General features: G+C 45.4%; 1 protein-coding gene across 1 annotated transcript in view; it reads left to right on the forward strand.

Annotated features, from left to right (window-relative positions):
• Positions 1-12563, forward strand: part of zzef1 (zinc finger, ZZ-type with EF hand domain 1) — a 29569-nt gene that overhangs the window by 677 nt on the left and 16329 nt on the right. Inside the window, exons 2-32 of the mRNA XM_076101585.1 lie at positions 447-591; positions 725-919; positions 1096-1279; positions 1403-1602; positions 2295-2505; positions 2612-2728; positions 3183-3361; positions 3602-3700; positions 3813-3904; positions 3998-4143; positions 4363-4468; positions 4705-4923; positions 5402-5493; positions 5653-5873; positions 6492-6625; positions 6698-6768; positions 6860-6974; positions 7106-7271; positions 7470-7591; positions 7689-7811; positions 8450-8619; positions 8719-8800; positions 8896-9097; positions 9309-9442; positions 9563-9803; positions 9955-10034; positions 10130-10220; positions 10336-10816; positions 10900-11064; positions 11441-11560; positions 11705-11866. Of these exons, the coding sequence (XP_075957700.1) occupies positions 447-591; positions 725-919; positions 1096-1279; positions 1403-1602; positions 2295-2505; positions 2612-2728; positions 3183-3361; positions 3602-3700; positions 3813-3904; positions 3998-4143; positions 4363-4468; positions 4705-4923; positions 5402-5493; positions 5653-5873; positions 6492-6625; positions 6698-6768; positions 6860-6974; positions 7106-7271; positions 7470-7591; positions 7689-7811; positions 8450-8619; positions 8719-8800; positions 8896-9097; positions 9309-9442; positions 9563-9803; positions 9955-10034; positions 10130-10220; positions 10336-10816; positions 10900-11064; positions 11441-11560; positions 11705-11866 (4865 nt within the window). The remainder of the gene's footprint in view (positions 1-446; positions 592-724; positions 920-1095; positions 1280-1402; positions 1603-2294; positions 2506-2611; positions 2729-3182; positions 3362-3601; positions 3701-3812; positions 3905-3997; positions 4144-4362; positions 4469-4704; positions 4924-5401; positions 5494-5652; positions 5874-6491; positions 6626-6697; positions 6769-6859; positions 6975-7105; positions 7272-7469; positions 7592-7688; positions 7812-8449; positions 8620-8718; positions 8801-8895; positions 9098-9308; positions 9443-9562; positions 9804-9954; positions 10035-10129; positions 10221-10335; positions 10817-10899; positions 11065-11440; positions 11561-11704; positions 11867-12563) is intronic.

The following is a 12563-nucleotide window of genomic DNA, read 5'->3' on the forward strand; positions in this document are numbered from 1 at the left end:
TGATATCCTGTAACCTGTTAGCTTACCTTCAGGATGTGCAATGAGTCAGAGAAACGAGCTCTGCTGATGTCACCATCGCTTATCCTGTTTATTGTCACTTGTTTTGTTTGTTTCGCTTTGGCCTCATGTAGCATAGCACGCCTCTTTGTTGCCTGTTAGCTGACATTTGTTGTTCAACCAAAGGTCGACTAATGAATGTGTGGGTTGACATGGAAAGCACCCCTGTGAGCATTCAGAGGTGGAGCTGCCACCTGGCTTGTTAATCAGACACTATACTTACTAACCTTAACAACAAGCAATAGAGGCAGCGCATATCATGTGCCCTATGAATGAAGGATACTTTAAGTTGTATCCATTGTAGGTTTACGATGGTGTCCAGGAATGGGAGGTAGTGTGTTCGCATATATAACGTGTCACAATGTGTACTGTCTTTGTCCCCGTCTCAGGCATTTGGACAGTTCGATGCAGAGGGGGATGGGGTGGTGGATGTAGAGAGCATGCTGATTGCACTGAAGAACTCCAACGGTGCTAATCTAAAGGGAGAGCTGAGTCATGTGATAAGACAGCTGCAGGCGTGCTCCCTAACTCCAGGTATGAGATGGGACTTGTTTACCAGGATTGTTGATCCTGCCTTCAACCTTATTTGAATAGGTATTGTCAGCGGTTGGAGGAGTTCACCTTTAATAATGTCCCACCCTTTTTCCCCTCCTTTCTCCCGCCACAGGTTTTGTTGACATATTCTCAAAGACCAAAGACCGGTTAGGAGCACATGCCTCTAAGATCCTTAAATTCTTACACAGGAATCGTATTCCCAGCAGTGCCATCCCCTTCCCTATTTTAGAGGGCTACAACAGTATCTGCACCATGAGGTCCAGTGTGGTGCAGGACTTCTTGGAAGTCCTCTTGCAGAAGGAGAAAGGTGAACACCAGAGCTTCGGATGAATACAGTGGCTGGCTAGTGCTAAATGGAGGCTGTTTAACTAAATGTTCTCCCGTGTATTTTAAGAATATTGTCACGCTTAACACATTCGTGTCCGTCTCCCACTGCTGGACATCTTTTAGAGTGACGTCCTGATCTATATTTGTGCCTCTCAGATCTAGATATCCAGTACCGAGCAGAGCTGGACCGTGATCCGGAGGTGGACAAAGTCAAGGTGGTCACACAGTGCTACAGCGCGATAGAAGCGTCGTCTAACGTTGCAGACGTTTACAAGATGACAAATGGGGAAACGGCATCTTTCTGGCAGTCGGACGGCAGTGCACGCTCGCACTGGATAAGGCAAGGGGCTTGAGGCCTTGCAGCCGATTGTCATGTGTGCCTGATCCTTGAATTACAGAGTGTTTGGCCCCTTATGTATATGATCATTTTTAAGGTGGAAACTCTCCTCTTTTCTGCTCCCAGGTTGAAAATGAAACCCGATGTGGTTTTGAGACGTCTGGCCATTGCCGTGGCTTCTAATGACCACAGCTACATGCCTCAGCTGGTCTCCGTTGCGGTCGGGAAGAACCGGCGTTCCCTGCAGGAGATCAGAGATATCCGGATCCCCAGCAATGTCACGGGCTACGTAGCCCTCTTGGAGAATGCCAACATCACACACCCCTGTGAGTCACCACTTGTCAATCTGTCTGCTGCTTAGTGGAGTGTTTATTTATCTCAGGCTTGTGTGTTCCTTCACTGATGACTTGTAGAGGAACTGTCTTTCTCATATGCACCCCTCCTGTGGCGACAGAGCTTCTGTCAGCTACAGAAGAGCAGCAGCCGCCGCTGGGTTCATAGATAGTTGGATGGTTAAATGCCTCACTTTGAATCCTCATGCAAGCCTCCATAAACTCTTGATTTCCACCTTCACCCTCAGGTCTCAAAGGACCATATGTGGAGACACATCTACCTTTTATTAGAAGTTGCCTAGCCACACAGAAGCAAGGCTAAAACACACAAGCTCTGTTTTTGCTAGGGGAGATCCTCAGTTTCTGTTTTCTTTATATATATATAAATAAAATAAAAAACTGAGGATCGATTGATCCAGGCAGCTGTGGCTCACAGCTAGCAGAGGTTTGATTATGTGGCTCTGTATGATTTGTTAAATCACAATGAGCCAAATAGAATTCCTTGGCTGGCTTTGCATTGGATTTAGTTTCCCACATTTGCGATTAGGTTCATTTGTGTCTCCCTCAATCTACATGTATTATATGTCGCTCTCAGAGGGCGGAGCAACCTGTTGTGGCATTCTTTTTGCGTGATGTATTCCATCAGTCTGCTAAATGCATTATCTCTTCTGGCACCCAAACCCCAGACATCAAGATTAACATTAAGCGGTGCCTGAGCGACGGATGTGACACGCGGATTCATGGCTTGAAGACACTGGGCTATCAGATTACCAAGAGCAAAGAGGTGTCTGTTTCCGATGCTTCAGCCATCTGGTACCTGTCTCTCCTCACCTCCTTGGTCACCGCATCCATGGACACCAACCCTGCTCTGGCTCAGACTGTCCTCCAGAGCACACAGTAAGACACACCCCTTCTGGTTTTGAATATGTAATATAAAGAAAGAAAGAATGTGTGTAAGTGTAGTGTTCTGAGGGCTTTTTTGTGTGTCTTGTGTTTCTCCTAGAAAAGCCTTACGACACATGCCTCCGTTGTCCCTAACGCCGTCATCCACAGAGTTCCCCAAGTTCTTCTCTTTGAACATCCTGGAGGAGGTGGATGGATTTCTCCTCAGGATAGCAGAGTAATGACCTGCTGGGATTATATCAGCACCACTTACCCATCACTGCCACGCTCAGCTCGCAACGCTGACATCATCACGTTGAAAACTGACTCAAATCAAAGTATTGATTTACCAGGGCGATAAAACTCTATTTCCGTTCCATTTGATCGACTGTAAATCGTTAACAGCAGCAGCAGCAACAACATGACTAAAAAAAATCTTACTGGCTAATTATCAACCATAATTCTCTAGGCTATGTTTATTCACACATACAGTCAACATTGTTCGAAATACATTATGGACAGCGTTGGTCTAAACTGGAGTTTTTGTCAGCAAATTTTGGAACATTTGGAATTCATGACCCTGCATGAAAATATACGTCTGACACTCTGAAATAGAGCCACAAAAGATCATTTGATTGGACAAAGATTGCACTTCAAAACTAACTTTTGTTTGTTTCTTTGCCTCCGTGTAGCTGCTGTGTGAGTCCCGATGCAGAATTGACCCTCCTGGCCTTTGCTCTGGCCAGAGGCAGCGTGGCAAAAGTGCTCCAGGCGCTGTCCTGCATCAGCGATCATTTAAAGACGGAGTACAAGGCCTCCTCCCTCATCGTGTCTTTGGCCTCCGTTAGGCTGCGGCTACTTAATCGCAATGGTAACGCCCTGCTTTACTCTCATTCACACGAGGCCATTTGAAACCTTAGACCAGGGAGAGAAAGTGCTTAGCCTTCAAGGAGGAGATGCATTAATGGCCTACTCGGTGGAAAATCGCTTATTCTGTTGCAAAGCTGCACTTCAGTGTGGTGAAAGTTGCCTCCCAGTATAGGACTGAAATGATAACCTCTCTGGACAATGATCAACTGAGATGTCATCATGCGTTTGTGTTGTGTTGCAGGGAAGCCCCTCCAGCTGCACCTCCAGGCCTGTGATGTGAAGAGTAAAGAGGAGAAGTCAGGACCAGAGAACATGCTCACAGAATCCTCCACTGGTGACGGTACAACTGATGCCATCCTTATTCGATGAGAAAATAACAGCAGCATTGAGTTAACACAGCTTCAGTATGAACAAGCCTTCGAGCATAACGAAATGTTTTTGCCACTCCAAAGGTTTTCTCACAGAAGGTGGCAGAAAGAGAGCCAGTGTGATCCTGTCGACAGAGGACCAGAGTAACTTCCAGATCACTCAGATGAAGATCAAAGTGAGGCTCCGTTTGATTTCATTGAGAATTCAAAAGCGACGGCGACGGAGGATTTCCGGTGCGTAACGCTTCCTCTCCGGTTTGTGTGATCAGGTGCGAAAAGGAGCCATTGGTGCGAAATGCGGCCTGGTGTTCGCTTACAAGGAGGAAGACGCTTTTGATGCAGAGAAACATTTCAAGAGGTTCAAAAAGTATGACGCGTGGGACTACAAGGACTTCAAAGAGTTTGTACAAGACAAGTAAGGATCCCTTTATAGCCGGCTGAATCTTACTTTTCATGATAGCTGTGATTAGCAAAAACATGCTGCCAAATGTATTCCATGCAGGACAATCTAATAAGACGATACTGGTACAGTACAGTTAGTCTGTGTGAGTTATGGCACCCCTCAGCAGTGTGGGGGTCTGCCTTCGTGGTTTATGTGAATGGCTGACACACCATTCTGTCACCTGACCTGCAGTGTGAAGATTCCAACACAGTCGGAGGACGAGCCGATTGGCTGGTTTGAGCTTGAGGATGACTGGAACGATGTGGACATCAAGCTGCAGCAGTGTCGCGTTGCAAAGGTACACACTGCATCGAGGAAACATTTTGTCTTTCTTCCTCACATTTCAACCTCATTATTTCATTCTGTACTTAAACATTTTGTTATTTAGTAGTATTTAGGGCTTCCAAAATGCAATAAAAAGAGAACGGGTATGGCTGCATACTAAAGTACGCTAAATGAAGGCCATCATTTTCAATTTGCTGTCATTATCAAGGAACCACACCTCTCATTCTTCTGTTTTCCTTGTCTCCCCAGTTCCTGATGGTGAAATTCCTCTGCACCAGGCAGGACTCTGCCGAGCGCCTCGGAGTGCAGTCCCTCACCTTCAGTGGCTATCTGTGTCCCGGGCCAGAGAGGCTCGGAGACCTGGACAACCTCAATCCAGAGGGGGAGAGCTTCGACTGTGATGCTGTCGCTGGCCTTTGTCTACTTAACAAGACCCTCTTCTTCATCCAGCAGCTTACACGCGACATGGTGACTACTAATCACTACCGCAGTAATCATTTAAATATCAATAATATGAATCGATTTTGGTGGGATTACCAGGAAATAGGTTTTGTTCCTTATTAGTTTTTTCTTACGCCAACAAGTAGAAACATCGTCTTTGTGTCAGGAAACAATATGAGAAATATTACCATTTAACATACCACTGGCCTGAAATAGAAACTCAGCCCTGATCTGGTATTCATAAGACCTTTACCAAAATACCACATTTAATTTGGTGAACTAACTTCTGTATTTGTTGTTTATTTTTTCACTACATTCTTTATTTAGTTTGTGACGGATCAGTCTGCCCCCTTATTGTCATTAGGAGACACGCAACATGTCCTTTTACTGTACTGCTGAACTGTTGAGGGTAAAGGGATACTTCATATTTATGATGGTTCATGTATTGTGTTACTTTGTTGTTGTTGTTGTTAAAGACTGTTGCCCTCTCGCTCCATTTCTGCAGGATGCCGCTCACTTCAAGCAGAAGTATCTTCTGGACTTCAGTGGTCTCGGCCTGAACCTCTTTTGGAACTTCTACAGTAAACTCAGGGAGATGTGAGTAGCAGTACTGTCACTGCTGGTTTTCCTTTGTACTGCAGCCATGACTCCAACAATAATTACCATTTGGCCTGATCAGGCTCATTGGTCAGTCACTGGAACACATGCATTCGTATGAGGGTCTCACCTGTAATAGAGCCTTTGTCTTTGTCACAGTGAGGGAGAGGAGGTGTTGAAGAGCAGAGTCCTGCTGCTCCAACTGATGCAAAACTGTTTTCCCATGCTGCCCAACCCGCTGGATCCCCGGGGCCCAGAGGAGAGCAGAGGGCCAGATGAAGGAGCCACAGCAGCGGCTTGTCCGTCCACGTCCAGCAGTGCAGAGCCTCCGTCTGAATCCGTTCGGGCCGTCTGCGAACTCCACACTCACCTTTGCCTCGGTAAGAACCTGCCGGCTTTCATACAAATGGGAGTAGTGAAAGGTGTTTGGTGGAATGGTCACAAATGGATAAAGCAACTACAAGGAACTTTCATTTAGTGCTAATTTTGGCGGTTCTTGTGGACAATAGCGGTAATGTTTCTATGAGCACCAGTGGCTCATGTTGTGACGGTCTTGAGCTGTTTTGGAAGCGTGTGAAAGAAGGATGCAACAGATATTGAATGTGCTTCTTAAGCCCAGCTGTTTGCAGGATGCACAGCAATGGTAGCACAGCAAAACAATTGAAGTTATTCTCTTATCTTATGAGGAAATAGACGTATGAAGAGGGCAAATTCAGTATTCATTTTGAGTCCTTTCAAATCTCTCAATTTTTTCCATCTGTTGATTGGCTGACAAAGGTTGACTCTTGGTCCTCTTGGGCATTGAGAAAAAACTACATCGATATAGTCAATCTTGTCGCTGATGGTCTCGTTTGCTTACGTGGGTCACATGGAGGCATCCGTGTTAAATTGAGACTGTTTCATAACCAGTTAAAAACTCCTCGTAGTGACTTTAAATGATTCACTTCCTCCATGGACAGTGGTGACTCGTCGTGATGCGTGGGATGTCTGTGTTTCAGTTGTGGATGGTCCAGAAGGAGAGACGTTAGTGGAGAGAGCTTTGCACAAGGAAGCAGTCAAGTGCATTCTTAATGGAGCAGCGGTTTTCTTCCCTGACAAACGCGTCAGGCGGGACAAACTCTTCCACATGATGGTGAGTTCTTGAAAAATAGTAATAACATGATAATGATTATGTGATAATGATGGTGTAATATGCCTTTTGCAGAAAAATATTACCGAACAGGATCAGCCAGAGTCGGTGAAGGTGACGTTTGAATCGCTCTGTAATTACTTCAGGTAAGGACACCGGAGATCTACAAGCACGCTGTCATATACCTGTACACGTCCAGATCACGGTGGATCAGCACTTTATTTTCTTTCTGTGCAGTGACCAGGATCCAAGTGGCCTTCTGCTGCTCCCACCTAAAGGTGCTCCCTCAGACTTTGACATCAGCCCCATACTGTCAGTTATGGAGACGTTGCTACTGGTGGCAACGAGAGAGGTGAGGCCTCTGTCGCATTCACAATGTCTCAACTGTTTCATTACGTTATTACCATCTATCAACAGCCCTCTCTGTCTCTCCGTGTACCTTTTCTAATTTTCCTCTCTGATCAACTGTCTCCCGTCTCTCAGTGTGAGGTGATGATGGTGGATGAGAACAGTGGAGCCAGCAGGACAGTGTTGCTGTCCTTGTTCTGGGCTCTGCAGGGTAGCCTGATCTCCTGGTGCTACCTACAGCTCAAAGGGGGAGCCTCCACCACCATCGCTATGGAACTGGCCAGAAACATCCTACTAAAATGTGAGACGCTGCGAGATGTGTGACATTACAGCTTCCCATCTTCAGGGTTAGATTGCGTGTTTGTTTGAGCACACAGGCTGCCGCTGATCAGTCAGATGTGGTGGCCCAGCAGATGAAAGAAGTTGTAAAGTGGTTCAGTACGAACACTGAGCACAAGAGGAAATGCTGTCAGAGTGACTAAATGCTTTGTTTCAATAGATGTGGATCAGTTCCTGGGAAGTATCAAAGGTGTCCTTGGTTCCCTGCTGGGCAGGTACACTGGTGCTGAAATCACTGACAAACTAGGCAGCTCCATCCTTGCCACGGTCTTCAGACAACTGGTAATGCACTCTTATCTCAGGATTTAGAACTGCCTTCCTGCACAGTTGTAAAGTTGACCGTGCTGAGTGAATGTAACATCTGTTGTGGTCCTGGCAGATGATTTTACTCCTGGAGCTGTGCTCTCTGGACATCCCTCACAGTGTGCTGCTGAAGAGCTTCTCCTCTCTGGTGGAGCTACTCAAAAGCCTGTCCAGTGATACTGGAGACATCTTTTCTAAGGTCAGTCCAGTCTGACATTAGACCTTAGTGTACCAGAATGTATACAGTCGCTCATCCCACTGTATGAATGGAGAGGTGGAAATGCAAACCAGTATTTGGGGTGTGGAGGGTGGTAGAAGTACTTGGATCCAATACTTAATATACTGTAATATAAATATACTCATAAGTAAAAGTCCTGCGTTGAAATTGTCACCAAGGTAAAATAATCGAAGTATTGTTAGCAAACTGTACTTTAAGTATCAAAAGTATAGTGTTAACCTACTAAAAATAATATTGGATTATTATGTTATGTATTATCTTATGTGTAAGTCACATTTAACTGTTGTAGTTTGTAGAAGTGGAGCTAATTTCAACATTGTGGAATGCTGTTGGGTAGTAAAGTATATAACAGTGCATACGTTTTTATAAACTCATCATATGTTTTGCATATCAATTCTTAATCCTTAAAGTAACCAGTAACTGCAAAATGTAGTGCAGAAAAATGTCCAGTATTTGCCTCTGAAATGTTGTGGACAACCTTGCACAAAATTGAAATGCTGCAGTTAAGTATAAATGCCTCAAATTTGTACTTGAGTAAATGTACTTGGTTACATTCCACCATTGACTGTCACATTAATTGCCTGCCATGCCACTGTCAGGTGGATCAGGAGAGCTGGCACCAGCCCCAGCAGCCAGTGGTGCTGAGGACGTGGAGCATGGAGTCCCCTCACAACTACGAGAATAGCCGCCATGAGACCAGCATCTTCGCCTGCCCCGGCGCTACCTCCTTTGAGGTGGAGTTTGACGAACGCTGCGAGACGGAGAAGAGGTGAATGATCTGAAAAATGAGATGATCAGATGTTATTGTTTTTTTTCATCCCTAGTTTTTCTTTTAAAAACCCATCCTCTATGCTCGTGATCTTCACAGATACGACTACCTGGAATTCACAGATTCTAGAGGTGGGAAGGTCCGTTACGACATGAAGGTTGGAAGTGAGAAGTGGCCAAAGGTAGGATATGGGACACCATTCAGTTGTCTCCATGTGAAGCACAGTTGTTACTCAGTTCCTTTACACATGTCTGCTGCTTCTCTTTGCTCCCCCAGAAGGTGACATTTGACGCCGGTCCTCAACTCCAGTTCCTCTTCCACTCCGATAGCAGTAATAACGAGTGGGGTTACAAGTTCACCGTGACCGCCCTGGGCCTTCCTGATATCACTATTTCTTGGATGTCAGACCTGCAGCTGCTGGTGGCTCGCCTGATGGGTCGCCTCGCTTCCAGAACCCTCGCCTTGAAATCCCCCCACGGTGAGACTTACCAGAGCGAAGTTTGGGAATGACTGTGTTGGAATATATTTAGAATGTAGTACTGTGTTTTACATTTAAGGTTTACATGAACAGATGTTGGAAAATTAGGGATTTGCAACAATTATTTCAGAGCATTTCAGAATGACATACTGGAGCATTTCTCCGACCCTCTGTGAAAGATTGAAATGCTGATGTTTGCTGTCTATTCCAGAGATACGCACTGTTAAGGACCTTCCACCGGGGAAAATGTCCCATGTTCAGTCTTCTCCTTTATGGAAACCCATTCTGCGACATGGGTTATGTGAAACAAGGGAGAAGACTCAGACTAAAACACCCACAGACCAGGTACGGTCAAATCTGCTGAATCCAGTCACGAAGTTCCATTCTCAGGTTTATATTCATTAACTGCTTATTGACCTCATCAGCTCGGTGGTGCTCTCATACTGTTGCTTTTCTGTGTGGTAGACAAACACATGGACTCTTGATGAGTTAATGAGCTTCCTGGAGGACTTTGCCCGTTGGAACCCTTCCCTGGAACCGACAGACAGTAGAACGAAGCTGATGAAGACCCTCATGCAGTCCTGCAGAAAACAGCCAGTGAGGAACGAGATTGCCGTCGGGCCGAAGACCGACCAAGCAGTGAATGCCATTTGGGCGGCCATGGTGTACCACACAGCAGCCCTAAATAATGCCCTGAGGACCTATGGTAATGCTTGTCTATAATCAGTAGTCACAGAGCCGAAGCTGTTCTATTTATTTCTTATTTCTTGCTGTGTTTTGTCCTGGTATTTCTGCCTTCTTGTCATTTAACTTGTCCAATTTGATTTCTCCTTTCTGTTTTGTCTTGGCATGAGTAGTTAATCAGGACTGCAAGTCGTGTTTCAGTGAAGAGTTTCTACAGGTGTATTCATTGGCAGACAGCATCAGAACATGGATGGTGAGTGTTATTGACATGATTCGTGTCTTTGTTTATTAGAGTTTTATTTATCATCATGTTATTGAACTGTTATGTTGATGTCTTGTTTTTCTCAGTTGGAGATGAAACAGAGGTACCTAGTTAGCAAAATGAATGTTCCTGACGAGAAGGAAGGGGGTCACGATGAGGTTTCCATGGAGACACTAGGTGATAACTCCTGCAAATAGACAAGTCCCGCCCTTATTCTTTTTTTTTTTTTTACTAACTTTGTTATCTTTTTAATATTATTTTGCTGACGCCTGTTATGTTTCTCTCTGTTTAGCTGAGATGTGCATTGAGAAGAGCCTCTTGCTCTTCAGATTCACCCCTTGTGGAGTTCCGTGCCAGGACAGCGACCCTTCCAAAGCTGCAGAGGGCAGCAGTGCTCCACTCCTCCGCTCAGGCTCCATCTCGGAAGGAGACTTCCAGGCCAGCTCCGCCCTGGGACAACAGGCTGCAGGGTCTGAGGAGGATGCCAGGGCGGAACAGAGCCAGCCCTCCGGTGCTCAAGCACAAAGCTCATCTTCTTGTGGGCACAGCAGACAAGGCCACAGAGGCTCCACAGAGAGCCTCTCCTCCCAGTCAGGGGATCCGGCCTCACCCTCCGCCTTCCCCCGTAAAGCCCCATTCAGTCGGGCACGCCTACGCCTCCTGTCCTGTCGATCTATAGAAGAGCCCCGCATGACCCCCGCTGTCAAGGATCGCTACCCGATACTCAAACACATCCTGAACTTTATAAAGGACCAGGCTCTCACAACAGCAAGGTGACTGACCTCAAGTCTTCTTTTTTTTTCATTTGGGTTATTGTACCATACAGGGTTAAATCATCCAAATCTTCCTCCTGTAGCATCCTGCAGACCCTGTCCCTGAGCAAAGCCCAGGCTCTGAGCGTGTGCAAAGTCCTGGAGATGGTTCAGCAGTGTTTACGTTCCCTGGGAAAGCCACACCTCTTCCAAGCCCCCTGCATCCTGTTCCTACAAGAGCTGCTGGCATGCCAGAAAGACTTCACAAGGTGCTTCTGTAGAAAATGTTTTCAGTTCACATGTGGACAACAGTACATTTTTTTTATGTTAGTACTAGAGTCGAGCACAGTTCAGTTACATATTTGTGATTTTGAACGTTGTCCCAAAGTCTGGAATTATGGAAGAACAGTATAGATTTGTTTCTTAGATGCTAAACTAAAGAGATTGTAGTTATGCTGAGATATATTGCTCTGACCTCTGGTGTTGACGACCGTATTGGAGGTGCCACATGTATAGTTCTCGTCAGTATTGACCAATATCTATTTTGATAGTTACACATCCTGTGGAATATCCGGTATATTTTGACAAGGAACTAAGTTTCGAGAAAAAAACGATTTCGCTCAAAATGTCTTTTTCCTTTTTCAGTTATTTCTCTCAGTTGTCAGACAGCGGGCAGAAGCTAGGAGAGGAGGTGAGGCGCTCCTACCATCAGTTGGTGCTCATGCTGGTGGCGGCAGCACAAGGCTTCACCAGCCTCAATGAGAAGTAAGCTTCTATCCTTGCAAAGCACCACGTTCACACACAACCTGATTCACTGAAATTATAAAGTGCTTGCAGCAGTGATGAGTGTGATTCCAAGTGTGTGTGTGTGTGCAGTGGTGTAACCTGACCCTCCTCACTGCTCTGCAGAGCCCTGCTACCAGCCCTGTCATGTGTGCAGACCTGCTTGTTGCACCTTCTAGACATAAGCTGGGAGGTACATGACCTTGACCTCTTCCTGAATATCAAGCTTCCTGACCTCCTGCTCAGCATGTCCCAGGAGAACATCAGTGTTCATGACATTGCCATCAGGTAACATCAGACTCATTTCAGAAAACAAGGCCCCGCACAGTGGAAATGAAATGCTTTTCCTATCGATAACAAATGCTAATTCTAGCAAAAGATACCGCTTTCATGATTTCCTTTTTACAAATCAACAGTCCAAACTGCGCCTGAGTCTATTTCAGATCTCTTACAGTATGAAGGGATAGTTTGGATTTTTTTTAAGTGGGGTTGTATGAGGTGATTATCCGTAGTCAGTGTGTACCTATAGTAGATGGAGGTCGGCACGACACCAGTTTGGAGAAGCAGCCAGTACCAGCATGAGAGCAAAAATGTATTTTAGACAACTAGAAAAGGCCCACCTAAGAAAATCTATATCAGTTTAAGTTTAATCTATATTTAGAACAATTTCCCCTCTTTACATTACCGTCAGACAGCCCTTTCTGACAAAGAACTGAAGCTGGTAACAAATGCTTCCTCGATCAGTTAGTTTGTTTGTGTTGGATTTAACAACTCCAGTGTTGTGCGAGGTAAAATGACTGATTTTGTCTTGTGGTCTTGAAGAAAGCATAGATATTGGCTTCAGTTCCCCGTCGCAAAGGGCTGTCTGACGGCAAGGTAAAGTGGTGAAAATCTAAAGTATATTTAAACTGATATAGATATTTTTTTTTAGGTGTCTAAAATATGTTTTTTTGCTGCCTCAGACCTCAGCATTACGTTGTTTCGC

This window comes from Anarhichas minor, unplaced genomic scaffold (genome assembly GCF_050575085.1).
Source record: "Anarhichas minor isolate MPS153535 unplaced genomic scaffold, ASM5057508v1 ptg000027l, whole genome shotgun sequence".
NCBI classification, from domain to species: domain Eukaryota; kingdom Metazoa; phylum Chordata; class Actinopteri; order Perciformes; family Anarhichadidae; genus Anarhichas; species Anarhichas minor.